The sequence below is a fragment of the Trematosphaeria pertusa genome (genome assembly GCF_010094035.1).
Source record: "Trematosphaeria pertusa strain CBS 122368 unplaced genomic scaffold BU26scaffold_1, whole genome shotgun sequence".
NCBI classification, from domain to species: Eukaryota; Fungi; Ascomycota; class Dothideomycetes; order Pleosporales; family Trematosphaeriaceae; genus Trematosphaeria; species Trematosphaeria pertusa.
In genome coordinates this window covers 3,939,582-3,959,308 of record NW_022987212.1, presented here as the reverse complement: position 1 = coordinate 3,959,308, position 19,727 = coordinate 3,939,582, and the positions used below count along the sequence as shown (strand labels likewise).

General features: G+C 52.6%; 5 protein-coding genes across 5 annotated transcripts; 3 read left to right on the top strand and 2 right to left on the bottom strand.

Annotated features, from left to right (window-relative positions):
- Positions 1-300: 300 nt before the first annotated feature.
- BU26DRAFT_558445 (uncharacterized protein) lies at positions 301-7,531 on the bottom strand (the record flags this gene model as incomplete). The annotated part of the gene is made up of 10 exons (XM_033832564.1): positions 301-1,497; positions 1,585-2,868; positions 2,944-3,258; positions 3,376-3,656; positions 3,714-4,087; positions 4,166-4,792; positions 4,844-6,483; positions 6,535-6,992; positions 7,069-7,346; positions 7,407-7,531. 10 exons carry the CDS (start codon positions 7,529-7,531, stop codon positions 301-303), a joined length of 6,579 nt encoding a protein of 2,192 aa, XP_033692027.1.
- A 1,348-nt stretch (positions 7,532-8,879) lies between these two features.
- BU26DRAFT_546193 (hydroxymethylglutaryl-CoA lyase) lies at positions 8,880-10,334 on the top strand. The gene is made up of 2 exons (XM_033831818.1): positions 8,880-9,215; positions 9,268-10,334. The coding sequence occupies exons 1-2, from the start codon at positions 8,961-8,963 to the stop codon at positions 10,210-10,212; spliced, it is 1,200 nt and encodes a 399-aa protein (XP_033692026.1). The 5' UTR covers positions 8,880-8,960; the 3' UTR covers positions 10,213-10,334.
- A 335-nt stretch (positions 10,335-10,669) lies between these two features.
- Positions 10,670-12,224, top strand: BU26DRAFT_599603 (uncharacterized protein; the record flags this gene model as incomplete). The annotated part of the gene is made up of 3 exons (XM_033835113.1): positions 10,670-10,852; positions 10,963-11,413; positions 11,460-12,224. The coding sequence occupies 3 exons, from the start codon at positions 10,670-10,672 to the stop codon at positions 12,065-12,067; spliced, it is 1,242 nt and encodes a 413-aa protein (XP_033692025.1). The 3' UTR covers positions 12,068-12,224.
- Positions 12,225-12,773: 549 nt separating this feature from the next.
- BU26DRAFT_499594 (uncharacterized protein) lies at positions 12,774-13,567 on the top strand (the record flags this gene model as incomplete). The annotated part of the gene is made up of 2 exons (XM_033826419.1): positions 12,774-12,964; positions 13,030-13,567. 2 exons carry the CDS (start codon positions 12,774-12,776, stop codon positions 13,565-13,567), a joined length of 729 nt encoding a protein of 242 aa, XP_033692024.1.
- A 613-nt stretch (positions 13,568-14,180) lies between these two features.
- On the bottom strand, positions 14,181-18,901 carry BU26DRAFT_599602 (xanthine dehydrogenase/oxidase). The gene is made up of 3 exons (XM_033835112.1): positions 18,402-18,901; positions 14,664-18,303; positions 14,181-14,604 (listed from the first exon to the last, which is right to left on the bottom strand). Exons 1-3 carry the CDS (start codon positions 18,630-18,632, stop codon positions 14,393-14,395), a joined length of 4,083 nt encoding a protein of 1,360 aa, XP_033692023.1. The 5' UTR covers positions 18,633-18,901; the 3' UTR covers positions 14,181-14,392.
- Positions 18,902-19,727: the final 826 nt, after the last annotated feature.

Here is a 19,727-nt window from a genome sequence, read left to right as displayed (position 1 = left end):
CTTATCGAACTGTGCTTTCGCCGGACGAGAATGGTTCTGCGCGCAATGGTTGCTGAGCAGGCATGGTGCGGATCTCGGGAGTGTATTTGAGACATATGTTCGGCCAGTCGTTCTGGAACAACTTGGCTCTTGAGACATGTAATTGCCCCCAGAGGCCTTGCAACCAAGAGACATAACCCTACCACGGTCTCAAACGGTTAGACCATTGAAAGCATACTTGATTTTCTTGAGCCCTTGCTCCGTCGCACCCTCGCTCAACTTGCATCTTTCCTCATCTCCTACGCTCTAGACAGTAGCAATCTAATGTATGCGCATGCACCCCGTCCAGATGTCTGGTATTCCCGCAGCCTCGCCGTACATCATGTCGTGGATGTAGCATTCTCCAATCAAGTTGTAGGCGTCCGGCCTAGTGCTCTTTCTGATCAGAAAGGGTACCGCCCCTCCGTGAAAGACGGTGACGATGTCGCCTTCCCGGACCCCGGGCGGCGCAATTCCGCCGAATCCCTTCTGCGTAGTCACAAACTTCCAACTAGTGAAGTTCTCCTGCAGGGCAGAAAGATAGTTCTGTGCTTTGACTCTGAGTGGTTCAGCAGCAGTTCTGTTTCCCGTTGCGTCCATGACTAGGAAAGCCCTGAGAGCTTGGTACGACTCTCGCATGTCGAGATTAGCTGATGATACTAGTCTAGGAAGCGACATGCTCGCTACGGGGATTTTCCACTGCAAGTCCGCCTTAACAGCACTGGTATAGCGTGAAAGCGAGCTGACCATCGAGTCCACCTCGTCGAAGTACGCTCCGAGTTTGTCCCACACGTTGCTAGCATTGCTAGTCAACAATATCTCGTCCACTTGGATGCCGTCAATTTCCAGTTCGTCCCGGCTAGGATCGCATACGAACTTGGGCTTCGAGATCTTGGAAGCGGCCCATGTTGCTTCTCGACTTAATAGCGAATGGAGGCTGCCCTGCTTGACCTCAGTCCAATTAGGAATCCATGACGGAAACCTTCCTGGTTGGGTTCTGATTCCCGCCCGGTATAGTAGTCTCATCACACCGTTCTTCTTGGCTAGGAAACATGCGTACTTCCGGACGAGTGACTCAAAGTCCAAGGTGTAGTCGGGGTCGTAGTCAGAGAGATGCCCATCACTAGCCAGTCCCAGCAAGGCGAAGAAGTGATCGCGTTGCCGGGTGGACTTGGCGTAGCAGAAATATTCGAGGAGATCAATCAACGGAAGCCGCGTCTTCTTGGCCTCGAGCTCACGCTGATCTGCTAGGGTGATGAAGTTGGCCCACTGTTGGCGGAGTTGATAGAAAAAGCGGGATGAAGCATCGGATGCTTGCTGAATCACTTCAACAGCGCTGTGTAGATCATTCCAGTCCACGATCCACACACCGCAGAGAAGCCGAAGGCTAGGGGCTAGAACAACTTCTTGAATTACCCAAGCTCGCGTGAACCAGGCACGCTCGAAGAAGGCGCCGATCGCCAACCAGATCGGATCGTCCTAGGGAGGTACAGGTCTTTCCTCCCAGGATTTCGGTATTTTGGCTAGGCTCTCCGGCCATTCCTTCGGTCTGTCCTTGAAGGTCACCCCCGCCTGTATTTGCATGAGGGCCACCAATGCTGCATTGCTATCGTCATCGCTCCCGAGGAAGGCGATGACGCAGGTAGAGCGCTGAAAAATGTGAGGGAGTAGACGAATTTGCTTCTCCTTCTCCTCATTTGAGTCCTGATTGATGCAAAGGGCGTCGACCCACAAAACCATCGGCTCTTTCGGATGCCGGACGCAATTAAGCGCGGCATGTAAGGATGGCGTCAGTTGCAGTATACCGCCAGGAGTCCACATGGTATCATTCCCGGTGTCTGTCCCCCAAGTGTAAGACAGTGCCCTGTTGTTGCCAGGGTCATTGAGCAGAGCATGATAAACTATCCCTCTGAGGTCGGAACCCCTGGAGCCTGGAAAGAGAGTCATGAGTCGAATTTGGCCTTTGAGCAACGTTTTGTATTGATAACGCTGGGGAGATATCGACTGTTCGGAGGGACTGGAGACTTCTAGTGGCTTCGTGAAATAAGCTTCATTCGATGTGGATTCCAACTCCTTTTGAGGTGGATAGGGTGGACTAGGATTGTTCGGGTTGCTGAAAACATGAGGCGAAGATTGTGCCTCGTGCGAGGTCCTATCTAGATTTGGATAATGCCTTCGCTCTTGCCATACGAAGTCGACCGATCCAGTCTCTTGGACTGGATGGTTGAAAGGAAGCCCTACCTCAAATCCGGGCGCATACCCAGTAGCGGATGCCCATTGTGGGCGTTTTGGTAATTGCGACGATCCCAAACAAGGATGTGGTCCCCAATGGATTGACGGATGATCTCGATCTAGTGGTAGATGCGAGGTTGACGGTTGATGGTGATGTAGCGGTCCGCCAAAAGAAGTCGGAGGCTGGTAGTATGGTGACGGTGAGTATGGAGACAGTGGATGCGCCCAGGGACTCGGCTGAACATGTAAAGAAGTCGTTGGAGGGGCGTTTCGCCAAGTCCAGTTTGGCAACTCCATGCCCTGCTGGGCCCTGTTAGCCGGCCTTTGCCATCTTGATGAGAGCCCATTCGACGTGAACAGAGGGAATTCAGTTGGCGGACTTGCTGATCGTTGAGGTTTACGAGGTTCTACGCTTAAGGGGGGTGGCGGCAGTTGGTCTTTTATATGCGCGGTCAAGCCCCACAGTTTGGGGAGAGCTAGGCGATCGGATGTGCAAAGATGCCAAGGGTCCACGAAAAGGTGGAAGCGCGGCTTAATATAAGCGTTGCAGATCCTTACGAGGACTAGAACATCCTTGGGAGTGTTTTTCGACTTAGTATCAATCCGAAGGAGGCGCATCTAAATAGGGTTGGTTAGTGCCATGTTTGAAGATCGGTATTGAAGGAAAATGGCACAAGCTGTGTGAAAACGTACCCTATCAAACTGCGAGGTTGTCCAGGAAAATTCCGACTGTTCGTCTCCAGGAGTCACAACGACATCGAAATGGAACGTCGAGGCGGCAACCTTGTCCTTTTTCGTCATATTCCAGCTTGCGGCGGCCCAGAACCCCATCTCAGTTAGGTATTTTACCATCTTCTGCGAGGCCGGTTGATCTGAGATCGTGAAAGAAGAGGAAGTGATCATGTTCCCCTTGAATGGCCTGTAACCCGCTCTCTGTCCCAGCTGGCTCGTCCAATGGATCTCAGGTTTGTAGTGAGAACCAATGGCCTTCTGAATAAGTTCAGAAGTCTATTTCTGTTAGTTCGGTCTCCAACCGGCGTTTCACGCGCTATCAATGGCGGAGTGTATTGCCATGAGCTCACCCAAATATAGGATATCCACAGATGTGGCTCTCCCAACGATTACGAAATCTTCGGCAATGTCCCCGACGCCGTCCCGAGAATCTAGTCTTTGACCGTTGGTGAAGTCCATGAATGGTAGACGCCTGCTTGGATTGGGGTCTCTTAGATCTGTAGCTCCGTGTCTTTCAATGCTGGTTAAAATTCGACGGTAGCTATGCGGAAGCCCGTCAAGGAAAGAACCTTTGCGGTCTTCGTCATCTACATCTGTGAGCAAAGATCCCGCCATTGGTACGTCCCCCGACAGTGAGGCATATTTTGATTTCGGATTGCTGGGACTAGTGAAATCTGTATAGAGTGGCATTAGACACTGCACAATATGAAAGAATAATTAAATAAACGTACTTTCGGTCTCAAGCTCATCCACGGGTATTCCCCTCTTTTTGAAGTCAGACCGCAATTTGATAAGACTTGTATTGCCTAGCGCCTTCTGGAGGAGGCTCCGGTGTCGTTCGGGGATACAGCAGTGTTTCTCGATCTCGTCCACCAGATCAAGCGGGGTCTCCCATTCAGAGATGTCACTTGCGGTCATGAATATGTGTAGGCTCTCCGTAGTCCAGGATGTGGCGACCTCGCCGATGCTTTCACGCCCAGAATATGTGTCACCGTTATCTGCCTTTAAAGTGTGCTCTTGCACAATCTTATCGGCACTCTTGACCGTGACTTCCTGTAGTTGGAGGGAGATGGCCTCTCGATTGGGATTCGATTTAGGGATTAGGCTGTACCAGCATCAGCTCTTGTGAAAACTTAAGAAGAAGAGGATATCGTGTGTAATGAAAAAGGTATATATGACGTACCTGATGATGAAAGGAGATCTAGCCTGCAGGAAATCTGTTTGAATCCAGTCCGTTTTGGTGTTGCCTCTAGGAGTAGATTTGCTCATGACGCGCTGTGAAAGCTTACGTGACTGGATGTTTAGGGCCATTAGCAGGCTGCTCATCGAATGGAGATCAGTCATCGGAAATGCTAGGAGGTCCGCTCTGCCGACAAAACTCTCCGCCAAGTGGTCAACATCGGCAACAAACCAGCTGTCGCTGTTTCCGATAGCTTTCAATGAATCGAAGCCTTCACTTTCTTTACGCTCGCGTATCGGAAATATGGGCTTGTCTCCGAATTTCTTGCCGATTTTGGCGGCCTTCACATTGCTCATCGCCTCCATTGCCTGACTCATTTTGATGAAGGCCCCTGATACTAGGCTTAATTTGGTCGAGCGTTTGGTCATCAACATAGCCGCTATGAGTGACTGTAGTCCGCCGGGGCCGCTCGCTAAGAGGGCTCGGAATAGGATTTTGCATTCCGGATATTCTGTTTCCACGCTAAGCTGTTTGGCTATGCATTCATCCATGCTGACCCAGCGCCACGTCGGGACGGGCGCCGTCGATCCACAGGTTGTATATATGAGGTTCTTCTCCCGGAAAGTCTCCCTACTCGTTATTAGCCTTGCATTAACATGTATGAGGTGACTCGATGCGCACCATATTATGGTTTCATGGCCCTCTCGATACTCGCGTTCGATTCGTTCGTACACATGAGCGACCTTGTGCTGTGCAATGGTGGTCAAGCCTGCCATGTGCTCCAGGCAGGCGAGGTAATAGTGCACATCATTTTTGATAGCGACTCCGAAGTGTCTCAGGCACTGCCATCGTTCATTTTTAGGATCCCTGACTTTGAGAGTCCGAACGCAGGCGATTTCATCCACGACTTGGTCAACTGTGGGAAGAATTGTCCCTCTCAGAGGCACGAAGCCGGCCTGAGACTCCACGATTAAAGCGCCCAAAGCCGACCTCACAGCTAGCTTCGAAGCCTTACGTGTATTTGTGTCCTTCCTGGGCCTATCGTCTTCAACCCAAGTGGCATAGTAGTCCCAATTATCCCGAAGAAGCTCAAGAACGTCGGCCGATTTGCATTTCTGGAAGGTGGCCTTCATATCCTCAGAGAGTCTGAAGTGGTCATCCGAAAGCGTAGCTACAAGTCGAGGCAAGGTCGCAAGGCCGAAGGAGGCGCAAAGAAATGGCAACCACTTCTTATCGTCTGGACCATCGCGATGGTAGTTGGGGTGGATGAAAGGACATGACTTCTCAAGCTCGGCCATTACTCGAGTAGTGGATGGCTCTTTTTCGAAGGACATGCGAATGTAGACTTCGGTGCCCAGGTAGAGCTTTTCTCCCTTTCCGGCTGTGGCAAACCAGAATGGAACATATTGGTCCTGCGGGGGGCGCCATGGCGAATTCAAGACAAACAGCGCATGCTGAAGCAGCTGCTGGACATTGAGGTTTCGCGTTGGGAACCCCTTCTCACTGTGCATTTCAATAATCTTATGGCTTATTTCGGCTGCGTCACACGCTTTCACACCTAGATACTTGAACATGTTGCGGCGATTGTCATCTTCTTCGGCCTTTTTGTGCACAATGTCCACCTCGACACCGTTGGGTATTGTGAGGTCACCGGAACCTCCTAAGAAGATTTTGCGGCCTCGAGCAGAGACCCACTTGGAAGCATCTTGCAAAGGCCGCTCTTTTCGCAGTGGGATGATCTCCAGGTCGAGTATGCGCTCTTTGTATCCTTTCTCAAGTGCCAGCTTGTGTAGGCATTTGGCAAGTTGTGAGTGCCACGACTGGGGTTTGCCTCGGAATTTGGCGGGTTCGTCAGATATCATAAGCTGAAGATGTTTAAGGAAGCCCTCGGGAGACAATTTCTTGATGCCTAGGGCACACAGCATCTCCCTTGCCCAATCTGGATAATGAAGCGAGAGGTACTGAGAAGCGGTGTGCGAGCAGAGCGTGAAAGGCTTGCCAGGTTTGTCGTCGATGCCAGCAAAATAGTTGAGAGGTACGTGACTCAGCGACAATGGGTCAGCCAGGGTTTTCTCACAGGTCTCCAACAGCCTCTTTCCCGCCAATTGTCGGAATATTTCTTCCCTCATCGGCTCGAAGTAAGAGACATTACCAACAGGAAGGTAGTGCGGCCAGAAATACTTGAGAGGTCCCCAGTTGAGCCGCACAATCGACTGTACGAACGCGTTGGCCGAGGCATCACGGAGGGCACGATTCCAGGGAGAGCTAGTGTCGATATCCCCACGGCTAGCCGTGAGAAGAAAATCGCCTTGCAGTAGAAACTGAGGTAGTATTAGATGAACAGTCCGAGTTGAGGATGATGAGCTGCATACCTGGAAACCATAGCTTCTGATGGGCAGGAACGCATAAACGCTCTGAGTCTCTTGTATTGGTCCCTTGTTGAAGTCGGCCACTGGGAAGGCTAGGAGGATCTCGGATTCGGAGCATTGCGGGCGTTTCGACTCTTTAGGGAGGCGGTTGACAGGATGCTTTGTGACGTAGTACTGCCGTTCCTTGCCATTGCTGTGCGAGGTGTTCTCGTATAAGGTTGTGATCTGGACGCCATTTTCCTCAGCGTCTGTCCTCAGAAGCTTCCGCTGCCATATCTTGCCGTCCTTCCTCATGACGGTAACGTTAATCTCGCGCAGCTGTCGAAGGAAGATCAGCATGCGGGGGTCTAGTTTCGTGAGCTCATTCACAAGGTTGTCCTCGTCGCAATCCTCTGACAGCTGCAGGAGGAAAGACGTGAAGCCGTCAAGGCGCGGCTCGGGGAAGGTTGTCCAGATGGGCGCTATCATGCCAATGATTTTAGCCGTGTCGAAGCTGAAACTGAAGCTTCTGGAGGAGATGAAAACCACGTCTGCTACCTTGAAAGACGGACTTGAACCCGATCCCCTTCTCGCCGATGTAGCGGGTCGAATGGCCGATGCCGGCCTTGGTGCTCTTGCCAATGTCGCAGATGGCCCTAACATTCTGCTCCGAGAAGCCGACCTCATTACAGTCGACCCTGAGGACGCCTTTCTTGTACGTGAAGTTTATGGTTGGCTGTTCGGCAGGGTTTCCGAGTCTGTACCCATTGTCGTCCGCATTTTGGATTAGCTCTAGAATGAAATGGGTTGTTTCATTGTAGAGGTCTTTGGACAGCCTGCATGGTCCTGAGCGTCGGTTCCACGTCTCTCACGCAATCTGCGGGAGCCGCACTTACACCTCGAGCGCCCTTTTGAGCATTGAGAGGACGAGCGTGGGATTCTTGTCGTCGACCGGCCCATCCAAGGTCATCTCCCGCCAGATGTCTTCTATGATGGCCCTGGCCTCTGCTGCCGATGCCATTGCGTCAAAACTGGTTCACAAACTTTCGTCGCATGTTGACGGCCATGAGAGCCGTGGACCGCGCTGATAAGTACAGCAGATTCCGACATGGCGCAAATTTTTAGCCTGTATTACACGCCACTGCCTTCACCGGACAGGTCCTCAGGCTCAGGTCTGAAGGTTGATGCTCTAATGAGCGGGGGACTCGGCCTTATGCCGCGTCAACTTCAGCGACGTTTGTAAGCGAAGGTCGTGGCATTCCTTGCAGCGCACATTGGCTTTTACTTACGATAGAAAGAGCACCTTGGGTTCTTCTATTACAGCTTCCGCCCACAACCCTATGATTAGGGCGGGTGCACAACCCCTCCCACTGGCATCGTCAAGGTGTTTGTCGAATTCTTACAGCATATTGAGTGTAGGCGCGTGCCGAGGCGCAAATTTGCCCTTCTGTGCTGAACAAGCCAAAGCTTAGCGCTATGTGGTGAGAGTTAGCAGTCATTCGCTCTCGACTCCCGAACCTTCTGCTGCGGTCTGAGCCTACGCTGCATGCACTCCGCCTCGAGCTGAGCCTTGTGCAAAGCCCCTCCTCTTGAACCGCATACTACAGTAATCTACGCCAATAGCTGCCTTGTGGCAGACTGATGCTTCACAGAATCGAAGCTCTCCGACGCTGAGAGGCTGCTTTGATAGGAGTAAGGGTTGTCTCAGCGACCTCGGGAAAAATGCGCCCTTGTTCTGCCGTTGGTACCTGGGCGAGGATAGAGACGCTGAGCCAGAGGCTGCGGATTATTGGATGAGACTGAGCAGCACTGAATGCGGGATGGAGGGCCTTTGATAACCTCGTGCGTAATTCCACAATAGATATAGAAGAATTGTCTGTGAGATGAATCGAACTTTTGATGATACCCCTTCTGCCGGTGGAATTTAGAATATAGCGTCTTTTTTGCTGGTACTGTAGATGTAGTATGCTCGCATCTTCTTTATGACGAGGTCGAGCGAATTGATGACTGCTGAGATGAATCACAGAGGGTGTCATAAAAAATGAGCCCATTCTGATAACTAAGCAGAATATCAACAAAGACCACAACATTCTATCTCTACAACAAGCTTATATTAATGCATAAAATTAATAGAGATAGCTCTTCTATAGCTTCTAAGTAGCTGTAGAGAATTTTATTAAAAAATAATAAAAGAGCGTAGCTACGTTTTGTGTACAAGAAGGTGAGTTTGCTGACTTATCAGAATTGGGCTCATTTTTTTTGACACCCTCGTGAATCGAAGGGCGACTCAACACGTGACATTGATGCGGGGGCACCAACCAGCGATCCAAGCTCCCTCGGAGGTGAACTCTTCCCCGCAAAATCCCCACGGCCGCGTGAAGCTCTCACCACATTTCCGGTGCATCAGAGTTCTCAACCTCTGCTGCCATTGCCACCCTTGCTTCCTTCGAATGTCGTCGAAATTCGTGTGTCTGCGCTCTGCGCGCCTCGCTGCACGCCATCCCCTCAGAAGGACCTTCGCCACCGCGACCCCGAAGGGCGCTGACTTTGTGCGCATCGTGGAGGTTGGACCAAGAGATGGACTGCAAAATGAGAAGCAGAGCATACCAGTCGCGACAAAGATGGAGTTGGTGGAGAGGCTGGCGAAGACCGGCTTGAGGACGATTGAAGCTGGCTCGTTCGTGGCGCCAAAATGGGTTCCGCAGGTGGGTTCATGCTCCCGGGGCTCTAGGTGCAGGGCTGACGGCTGATTTACAGATGGCGAACTCTTCGGAAATCCTAGAGCGCATCCTCCAATCGCCACCGCAATCCCCGCATCCCATAACGTACCAATTCCTCCTCCCGAATGTCAAAGGCCTGGATAACTTTCTCTCCGTCTGGCAAGCGAAAGGCTCTGGAAACAGCGCATACCCTACGCCGCCGCCATCGCCGAGCAGCGAAGGTGGCCCAGCAATGAATACATCTTCACAAGATCCTAACGCAATGCCCTCAGCATCGTCTGGCGCAGACGCAATGACCAAGGAAAGAGGCAGTTCTTCCGCCTCGGCAACAACGCCTGAGATTGAGCTCTCCATATTCACAGCGGCAACGGAGACATTCACACAGAAGAACACAAACTGCTCGATAGCAGAATCATTGAAGAGGTTCGAACCTATAATGGCAAAGGCGAAGGAGCTGGACCTCAACGTGCGGGCATACATCTCAGTAGCTTTGGGCTGTCCATATGAAGGGCCAAACGTAGATCCGCACAAGGTAGCTAATCTGGCTGTGAGCTTGCTTGAGATGGGCGCAGATGAGATCTCAGTAGCCGACACGACGGGCATGGGCACAGCCCCAAAGACGGCAGAGCTGCTAAAGACACTGAGCGCCGCAGGCATCGAGAAGAACGATCTCGCACTACACTTCCACGATACATATGGCCAGGCCTTGGTGAACTCCGTCGTTGCGCTGGAGTATGGCATACGGACTTTTGACGCTGCGGTTGCCGGCCTAGGAGGCTGCCCATTCAGCCCAGGCGCAACAGGGAACGTCGCAACAGAGGACATGGTTCATTGCTTCCATAGCCTGGGCGCAAAGACGGGCGTGGATATTGAGAAGTTGTCGGAGGTGGGCGAGTGGATTTCAAAGGAGATTGGGAGGCCGAATGAGAGTAGAGCGGGGAAGGCGACCCTGGCTCAACTGCGAAAGAGCCGCGAGCAGTAATAGGGGATGCCCGCGAGGGTCATACCCATGATAGCTCAGCAAGAAGATCACTATGTATGGACCAATCCTGTGTACAACTACTATAGTAAGCAGTTGCAAAAGGATGTCGGCCGTAGGTTCGGCTCTTACCGTTCCCTCCAGCGCTCTTTCCCTCACGTCAAAAGGCCCAGCACAATCTGGGCTAGCGTGACTTCTTTACACCACTTTCTCAATCCAGCTCACCGTCATTTCTCTCCCTCTTCGGAACCTTAGAAGAGATCTAACCTCCTGGTTCAGACCCTCGAGTGCAGGCCTGTACGTTTCCCGCTTCACCAGTGCATTCGCGCTGTCCCTCCACCATTAGCGCGGGTGAGTGCTTCACCACTGTCCACGGGTGGTCCGCTCCACCTTCTCAACACTGTCCTTGACTCGCTGACGGTCCTTTTCTCCCTCCAGTCGCCTCCGCTGAACCGATACTATGGCGCCCAATCTTCCGGGGTTGCCAGCGGAGATCCTACTGGTCATCAAGACAGAATGCCCGCGAGGGGGAAATCCGCGGTATTACGAGAAGCCGCTCTTCGAGAACCTCCGAGCAACATGCAGGGAGCTTCACGGCAAACTCACTCCATTCTACGGGGCACGATACCTCAGGGAGATGACCGTTCGTCTGAACGAAAAAGGGTTGTGCGGGCTTCTCAGCATCTCTAAAAACGGCCTTGCGTCCTATGTCGAGTCGATCGTAGTGGATACCAACACCCTCATAAAAGCAAGAAGATATCGACCCTGACTCGGCACCTTCGGACTGCGATTAAAAATTCCTGGTATGACAGCGACGAATCGTACTCCCTCCTGTACGGCACCCGACTTTCTTTCAATGAGACGGTCCTAGATACCTTATGGGATGGTACATGCGGAAACATACTTGGGCAGGCCTTATCTGGGCTGCCGAATCTCAAAGAGTTCTTAATCCAACGGCCGGATTTCGATCACAACATACGTTCCAACAAGTTCGATCGCCTCAAGGAACATTGGTCCGTCGCCTTGAAGACACTGTTCTCGGTAGCGCTAGCCAAAGGTCGTGCTTTGGAGACCCTAGCGTTTTGTGAACGTGGTGCGGATGTTCCATCCCACGCATCAATGCTCAACTACCTCGCGATCTTCATGAAACATCCCCCTCACTTGAAGAAGTTACACTTCAACATATCAGTGGAAGAAGATGAAGGTATAGGGTTCTCTCTTGTCTTGTCAGACGTCGCTGATCACTACAGTGACCTTCCCTGGGTACATCCGCACCATCAACAATCTCTCCAATGCCTCCCCCGTCCTCAACGATTTCGGAATAGGGCTCAGATGCACGGCCACCAGCTGCTGCTGGGGGATAAGTCCGCCCCCCAAATCCTACCTCTTCTTCAAACAATTGAGCCCGACGATACGTCCGAAATCTCTTCGGCGCCTTGCTTTGTCCCATCTCACCACGCGTAGGAAGTATCTCGCCACGCTGATGCGAGCGTGCAAGGATACACTCAAAGCACTCACGCTCAACTGGGTCACATGGCGCTCCTGCGATGAACGCGTACTCGAATTCCTCCGAGACGAACTCCACCTAAATGAGGTTGTCCTGAGATGCTTAAATTCGGAGTTCGAAGGCATCTATTCCCATCACGTCAATTATGAGCGCCCACAATGTGGCACTCATGGTGTCTCTTCCAGGCTCGATGATGAAGAATGGCTCATGGTGACGCAGAAACGTTCGCCGCGCCACGAGATCATTCTCAAAGCGGAAGAGGGTAACGACATCACGTATTGGCTCACTCAGGTCGACGAGAAGTCTGGTTCCGGTGACAAATGGACATGGAATGATCTCAGCTGGGACTAGACAACGGTTACGAATCCTTCACGGTTCTCCTCGCTCGCAGTAGGCTAGGCCAGTAGTGTCCTGGTCTAAAATGTCAGTGTATATTAGGACTTCGAAGTTCATGAGCCTGAGTGGTTGACTCTTGGGAGAAGGGCGTATTTACTCTTATATTATCTTCGCATCAACACACTCCATTACGGTAATCCGACTACAGTGGTGGTGTATATTTTCCGACTTTGCTCCTGTAACTTAATCTTTAGGTCTCGTGTTTCGTCTTTTCTCGTTCTGCTTGTCGCGCGTTCCATTTTTACCGCCTAGATATGGCCTAGCGCGATTCCTTCTTATATTTCTCGCCTTCTGACCTCACTTGTTCTCTTTTAACCCACCTCAACTCACTGTACCTCAACTCACATTTGCCATCCTCGTTGCTACGCTGCCGATAACCTAGTGAGTCTCTTTAGGCTACCGGTTAGACGCACCACCGTGCTGCATAGTATCCACAGTTGCGGCGAGCTGGGGAGTTTAAAAGGCGGGGCGGATTCAGTGCTCTATCAGTAACATCGTGAGTTACTTCAGGCTGCCCATTACGAGTTCCATTGCGCCACTGACTCCTCGCAGGGTTCACCGTGCGTGCTGTCATATCCAGTGAGATAGCCGAACCCTCCGACAATCCATAGCCGAGCTTGAAGGCCTTCAACTCTAGATACTCCCACCTGGATATCTACCCATGACTTCGACACTACCTAGTCTCCAGGTGGAGCTCTTAGGCATCATCTTGGACCATCTGCCGGAAACCTACAACCATATAAGACGCAAGTGGGAGAAGAGCGACCTGAAGGCCTTCCGACAAGTGTGTCGCGAGATCAACTCGAAGACAAGTACCTTCTTCGGCGCCAGCTTCTTCAGCGGGTTGAATATGTACGTGGACATTGACTGCTTCCAGACAGCCCATAGTCTGCAACACACGAAGTGTTTGGCCCCAGCGTTCGAGTGTTCAACATTCATATCGCCTACTCTCGATCCGAGGAAGCAACCAGTCCCGCTCGCAACGCTTCGAAGAGCCAAGTCCGCTATGTCATGGACGGATCCTTTGCCATTGATATCGACAAGGCATTGCAAGGATTCAAGCATCTTAAATATCTATCCTTCTGGGAAGAGACCTACGGATACGGCAATAACCCCCGTAAAGAGGAAATCAGCCGCTTTTTCTGGACTCATACGGTGAAGGATTTCTTCTGTGCTGTCTTCCAAAATGATATTCATCTTCGTATACTGGAATTTACTTCCCAAAAACAGGCTCCGTTCTCGTTTCCGTTGGCACTCCTGCAACCGCTTTCGGAATCGTTCCATGTATTTGATCGACTGGCTGTGATAATGTTAGACGCAGCATTCATGGACGAAGAGGTGCGGGAGGACGAATCCCTAGCGACTCTGGACGTCCTCCTTAACCACGCCCCTAGACTCTCTGAATTCTCCTTCCACGGCCGAGGCCTTGTCTCTTCGAGCGCGGTTGTTGCTTGACTGGCAGAGCACCAGCAATCTTTCCACCATATGAAAGTATTATCCATCGTCCATGTTGCGGTAACGGAGTCTGAGCTGGTACGACTCTTGGCCGGTTGCTCGGGGACTCTCGAAGATCTTATCTTTGCTCGCGTTCGGATCGCCCGGGGCACCTGGCAAGGAGTGTTTACTCGTATCAAGGATTGTCTTAAGCTCTGCAACCTTGAAGTTATGGACCTCGCTGAAGGCAGGCGCGCCGTTTCTTTCGAGAATCTAGCGAGAGAACGGCCGATTGTTGCTCAAGCTTGGGAGAGGCAGAGGTACGACGAACTCTGTGTGCCGCCACCGAATATCAGCGAAGAAGACTTCGCTCGGCTCACAGCACGAGAGCAAGAAGGGCTCATCCTCGATCGCGAGATCTATCATGAGTATTAGTCGGTATTCCCTGGGGAACGTGAAGGACTTCTTGATCTTGAGACGGGATTATGGGGACGGCGTGAGAGAATGGGCCGCTATGATGTGCGACCGTTACACGTTGGGTAAAGTAGAAGATAATTGAATATGTAACTGCTTGTGAAGGCCTTCCGGAACGCGCATACGAAGTTCAAATTGATGATGTCCGGATCATTTGGTACAGATTTGGCAGTGGCTTTATCATGATTGCAACTCGGGACGGCTTCCAAAGCTCGACACCGAGGATATAAATATCAGGAAAAGTCAAGCTCACTACAAGTGCATTCGTAACCATAGTATCAAAGCGATGGTATCTCCCTGTCCAAGACCTGTCGGTCCATCTATTGTCTGCGCCTGCAGTACTCTGCCTCCTACAAACCTTCACCCGTCCGCTTAAATGCTGATGAACCAGCTCTTCTCACCCTCCTTGGGCTCGACCCACGCCCGCTTCAAAATTGGATCAGCGCAGGAGATCCGGATCCGTTCCGGCGTCGCTGGGCTCTGCAAATGCAGCACAGACGTCTCGCCGAACTCTGCGCGCGCAGCCTTGAGCGCATCACGGATGGCGAAGAAGACAGAGCTGCCCATGAAAAGGGGTGGTTCACCTAGAATCTAAGTCAGTAACTAACTCCAAACAGACGGTGAGAAACGACATGACACTTACCAACACCACGGCTCCTCTGAATCGTCCTCAAATTCTCCCAATTCACATCCTTCAACAAACTTACATTGAACACCTGCGGAATGTCCCTAAACCCCGGAATTTTATACGCGCCGGGGCCCTTCGTAAAAACGCCCCCAGTACTCCTCTGCCACAGACTCTCCTCCGTCGTAAACAGGCCCTGCCCCTGCACAAACGCCCCCTCAATCTGTCCGTAATCGATGGACGGATTGATGGAGCGCCCCACATCCATCTTGATGTCTGCGCGGCGGCACGTCCAATCGCCCGTCAGGGTATCGATTTCGACCTCCGCGGCAGCAACGCCCTGCGTGAAGTAGAAGAACATTTGCCCTGCGTTCTCGCCCCACACGTATCCGATGTCTGGTGTGCGGTAGAAACCTTGTGCGGAGAGGTTCACGCGGTCGAAGTAGGCGGCGTGCGCGATGTCTTTCATGGTGGCAGCCGGACCGAGTTTCTCGCGGTAGGGTTGGAGACGCTCGTTGAGCTGTTTACAGGCGTTGAAGATGGCGTAGCCGTTGAGATCGGAGGATGCGGATGCTGCGGTGGAGGACGCATTTGCGACGGTGTTGGTTGCGGTCTCCGAGATGAAGACATTGGACAGCGGGACCTGCAGCGCTTCGGCGGCTATCATGGTCATTTTTGTGTGGAGGCCCTGGCCCATTTCCGTGCCGCCATGGGCGACGAGAACGCTGCCGTCGTGGTAGATATGCACAAGGGCGCCGGCCTGGTTGAGGAAGAGCGCTGTGAAGGAGATGCCGAACTTGGTTGGGATAAGCGAGAGGCCACGCTTGTTCCACTTGTGAGTCTTGTTCCATTCTTCGATTTCGGTGCGGCGGCCAGCGTAGTCGCTGGAGTCCTGGACCTGCTGGTACATGAGCGGGACGTACCAGTCCTTGAGCTGCTGGTTGAAGTGCGTGATCATGTTCGTGTCGGGCGCGTACATGTTCATTTCTCGCAGCTTCTCGACGGGCATCTTGAGGTGGTCCGCAACCTCTTCCATGTACGTTTCAGCGATGAACATGCCTTGCGGACCGCCGAAACCGCGGAACGCAGTGTTGGAGACGGTGTTAGTCTTCGCCACACGCCCGCGGACATGGACATTAGGGATCGAGTAACAGCCGTCGATGTGAGAGAGGGAGCGCTCGACGACGGCGCCAGAGAGATCTTGGCTCCAGCCGCCATTGCAGAAGACGTCTGCATCGAGCGCTTGAAGTTTGCCATCCTTGTTGACGGCGACTTTCCAGCGGGCGAGGAAGGGGTGGCGTTGGCCGGAGGTCATGATGTCTTCGTCGCGGTTGAGCATGCATCGGACGGGGCGGCGAACTTTGTTCGCTGCGCATGCTACGATGCCTGCGAGCTGGATAGAGCGAGTCTCTTTGCCACCGAACCCACCCCCCATTCGCTTTACCTTTGAGACGATCTTATTCGCTGCTACGCCGACGACTTTTGAGACGTAGGCCTGGGTTTCGGCCGGATTTTGCGTGCTGCTGTAAATCTCCATTTCGCCGTCTTCAGGCTTCGGCACTGCCAGACATGCTTGCGTCTCGAGATAGAAGTGTTCTTGGCCACCCATGCGAGCAATGCCAGTGAAGACGTGGTCGGCTTCAGCGAAAGCTTTCTCGGTGTCTCCTGTCTTGATGTAGCGGAAGTGGTTAAAGTAGCTCTCTTTTGCGACAGCCTCCTCAATCGTGAAAATCGCCGGCAAATCTTCGTATTTAATACTGACAGCACGCGCCGCGTGCTCCGCGCGTTTCGCCGTGTCCGCCAGGATCATTCCGATGGGCTGACCAGCTGTAAAGACCTCATCGACAGCGAAGAAGGTTTCATCGCAAGACGGTGCGCCCCACCAGTTGGCTTCTGGCGTAGCTAGGTCCTTGTGATCTACCCACGCGTGCACGCCTGGAAGATCGAGGGCTGGCTCCGGATCGACCTTAATGAGCTTCGCGTGCGCCTTCGTCGAGAGAACCAAACATCCATACAGCTCGTTCTTCTGTAGGGGAATATCGTCAGTGTACTGAGCCTCACCGGTGCACTGCTTCATAGCGGCAACGTGCGGCTTCTCCGTTCCTAGAATCTTCTGGGTATATGCTTCCGCCGCCTTGTGATCCTTCTCGCCTGAGCTGATATCTCTTTCGATCTCGCCGATGGCTTGTGTGTCAACTTGAATTTCTTCGGCACGCAGCTCGGCGAGAACCTCATGGTAGAATTTGTAGAAGAAGCCGAGCGCGAGAGACTTTCTGTATGTCGCCATGCCGCCCGGCACACCAAATCTGAGATCGAAATCTTCTTCCAGCGCATTCATGACGCCTTCTAGGGTCTTCAACTCCGTGAACCTCTTGCCCTGGAGGAAGGCCATAGCTTTCTTTGCCGCGATCGTAATAGGTGCCATGCCTCCGTACACCAGATCCACGCTTTCAACAATGTCGCCTTCACCTAGTGAGATCCGTAGAGCTGCGTTCACAATCGCAATATCATCGTCTTTCCTCTTGGCCTGCTTATACGCGCGCATATACTCGCCCTTTTCTTTGAAGACCGGGATCTTGAGGCTTGCGATAACGGCATCCGGAAGGAGCGCTGTCGCTCGGTAACCTTTGAAAAACTGCGACATTGGGATCTCGGTCGTCTCGTTCAGTGACTTGGCCACAAGCGTAGCATTAGTTGCGACGAAGACCGGGTTGAGGTCTGAAATTGGACTCGCAGTGGCCAGGTTGCCCGCCGGCGTTCCAACGTTCCTGATCTGCCGTCCAGCGAAGTACCGAATCTGCTTCAAAATAGCGGCGAACGGCTGGCCTTTCACGTCTCCGTAGTGCTTGACCGCTTCTCTGCAGATATCTTCGAGGTCAGTGAGCACAACATTTCCGCCAATCTCCAGGTAATCATCCTGAAAAGAGTACTGCCGCAGTTCGGGAATGTCGCCAACGAACACCGAGGCGCTGTAGTGCTGTGCCTTGAACTTGATCTCTATCTGGGTTTCGGTACTGCCTCCAATGATCTTTGCAGATGGAAACGCGCTCTTGATCTCGAGTAGCTGCGCCAGTGTCACCGGCCTATACCACTTCTTCCTCTTGGTTCCAAAAGCGAGCGGCTTGAATTCATGCTTCCGTAGCTGGGGTGGGAAAATGAGCTCGGTATCTGGCTTGTACTCGATGAAACCAGGAGGCGTGAACTTCTTGATGGGCTGTGAATCGCCCTCTGCCCTATTGCTCTTGCAGCACCCTCCTCCATTTGTGCCATTCTCCATGCAGCATCCACTTCCACCGTTCGCCGTTGCCATCCCGCATCCTGCCTTAGCGCTGAAGCTCTGCGCTGCGTCTAATATCGGTCTATATCCTGTGCACCGGCACAGGTTGCCGTCGAATGCTTCTTCGACTTCGTGTTCGGAGGGAGATTCGTTATTTCGGAGGAGGGCGTAGAGGCTCATGACGATGCCGGGTGTACAGAACCCGCACTGGCTACCATTGCCCTTCGCTATCCGCTCCTGCGCCGGATGTGGGCTCTTCACATTGCCTATGCCCTCGACCGTTATGACGTGCTTGCCGTCTACACTGACTAGCGGCGCGAGGCATGCGTTTACAGAGGCGTGGTAGATCTTCTTGGTTGTGGGGTTGTATTGCGATACGACCTGTCCCTCTGTTAGTTCATACGTTCCTGGTGCATCCGTACACGTCTTGTCATGCTCATATGGGGCATTGCAAGAAAATGAGGAAGTGGCAAACGTACAACTGTGCAAGCACCGCATCCGCCTTCGGCGCATCCTAGCTTCGTTCCCGTGAGGCCAATGCCTCTCAGGTACTCTAATAGCGTGACCTCGGGGTCTGCTGTGTCTAATACCACCTTCGTCCCGTTAAGATAGAATCGAAGCGTGTCGTCGTAGGAGGACGTGACGGAGCTCAAGGAGTGTGACGCATCGTTGGATACCGCCGGCTGAGGCGACACGATGCCAGGTGCCATTACTGAAGGGTGGTGTACAATGAGAGCAGAAAGAAAATATTCTAGTCCTCTAGGGAGGGAAAGGTGTTTGTCTGAAGGGTATCAAGGGCCCCTCGAATGTGGGGAATGCAAGCTAGATATGACGCCCATGGCGAACATAGCTCTAAACCCCACTGGTCCAGGTGGAAAAAGCACCGAACGAATAAAATGGCTCACATCTCAGTCTTATCACAGAGCACAGAGGCTGCCCGCGGCAAGCCTGCGGTCCACCGTGTCCGCGTGCTGGAGCTCGGCGATGGCCGCTGCGGCCGATGCTGGTTCGCGGCTTATGGAGGGGCAAATGCGGCCGGGCTTCCCGCTAGTCGACTTGGGCCTAGCGCAAAAAGCAACATCAGATCGATCGCGCAAAGCTTCAACTCTGCACCCGACTCCTTCTCCTCGCCATCGGAGGCTGCAGTTTCCCAGGAGGCGATAACAAAATGCTACAAACACAAAAATACCCGCCCATGCCAGCTCATGGAAGACAATTCAATTGGCCTTGACCGGAACCACGCCTACCCTTTGCCGACGCCTTACCATCTTCCTGGGGGCTTCAATCATCTGGTTTGACGGCTTTGCCGATGAGTTGCGGGACGTTGAAGAGCTGATCAGCACACGCCGGGATTAGTCTTACAGGAGATACCTAATCACTAGCAATGGGGACGGCCTTGGCGGTGGGTCCCGGCGGAGGACGTTTGATCAATACCTGAGTCCCCCGCCGCACTTTGAGTTAGGAATTGATCGTAGTCTAGTGTACGAACCGACAAACGCAAGTACTTTCGATATTATAAGTTTTGATCTCATAAATGGCGTGCCTGATGCGCGACGGCACAACAAGCACCCATACGGAGTGTCCAATGGGCCCTACTGCCGCTTTTTACCTCGGTCCGCTTGACTATCCGACTATCTTATTAATTTCACGGTCGACACTAAAGTAGTTCATAGCATTGATCACTCTGGATCTCCACCCGTGCTCAAGCTCCACTCCGTCGTTTCAATAGCACCTATACCGCACCCACTACGTTTATCGCATCACATTACCACGCCACTCTCAGAACATGAGCTTTCGGATACTAC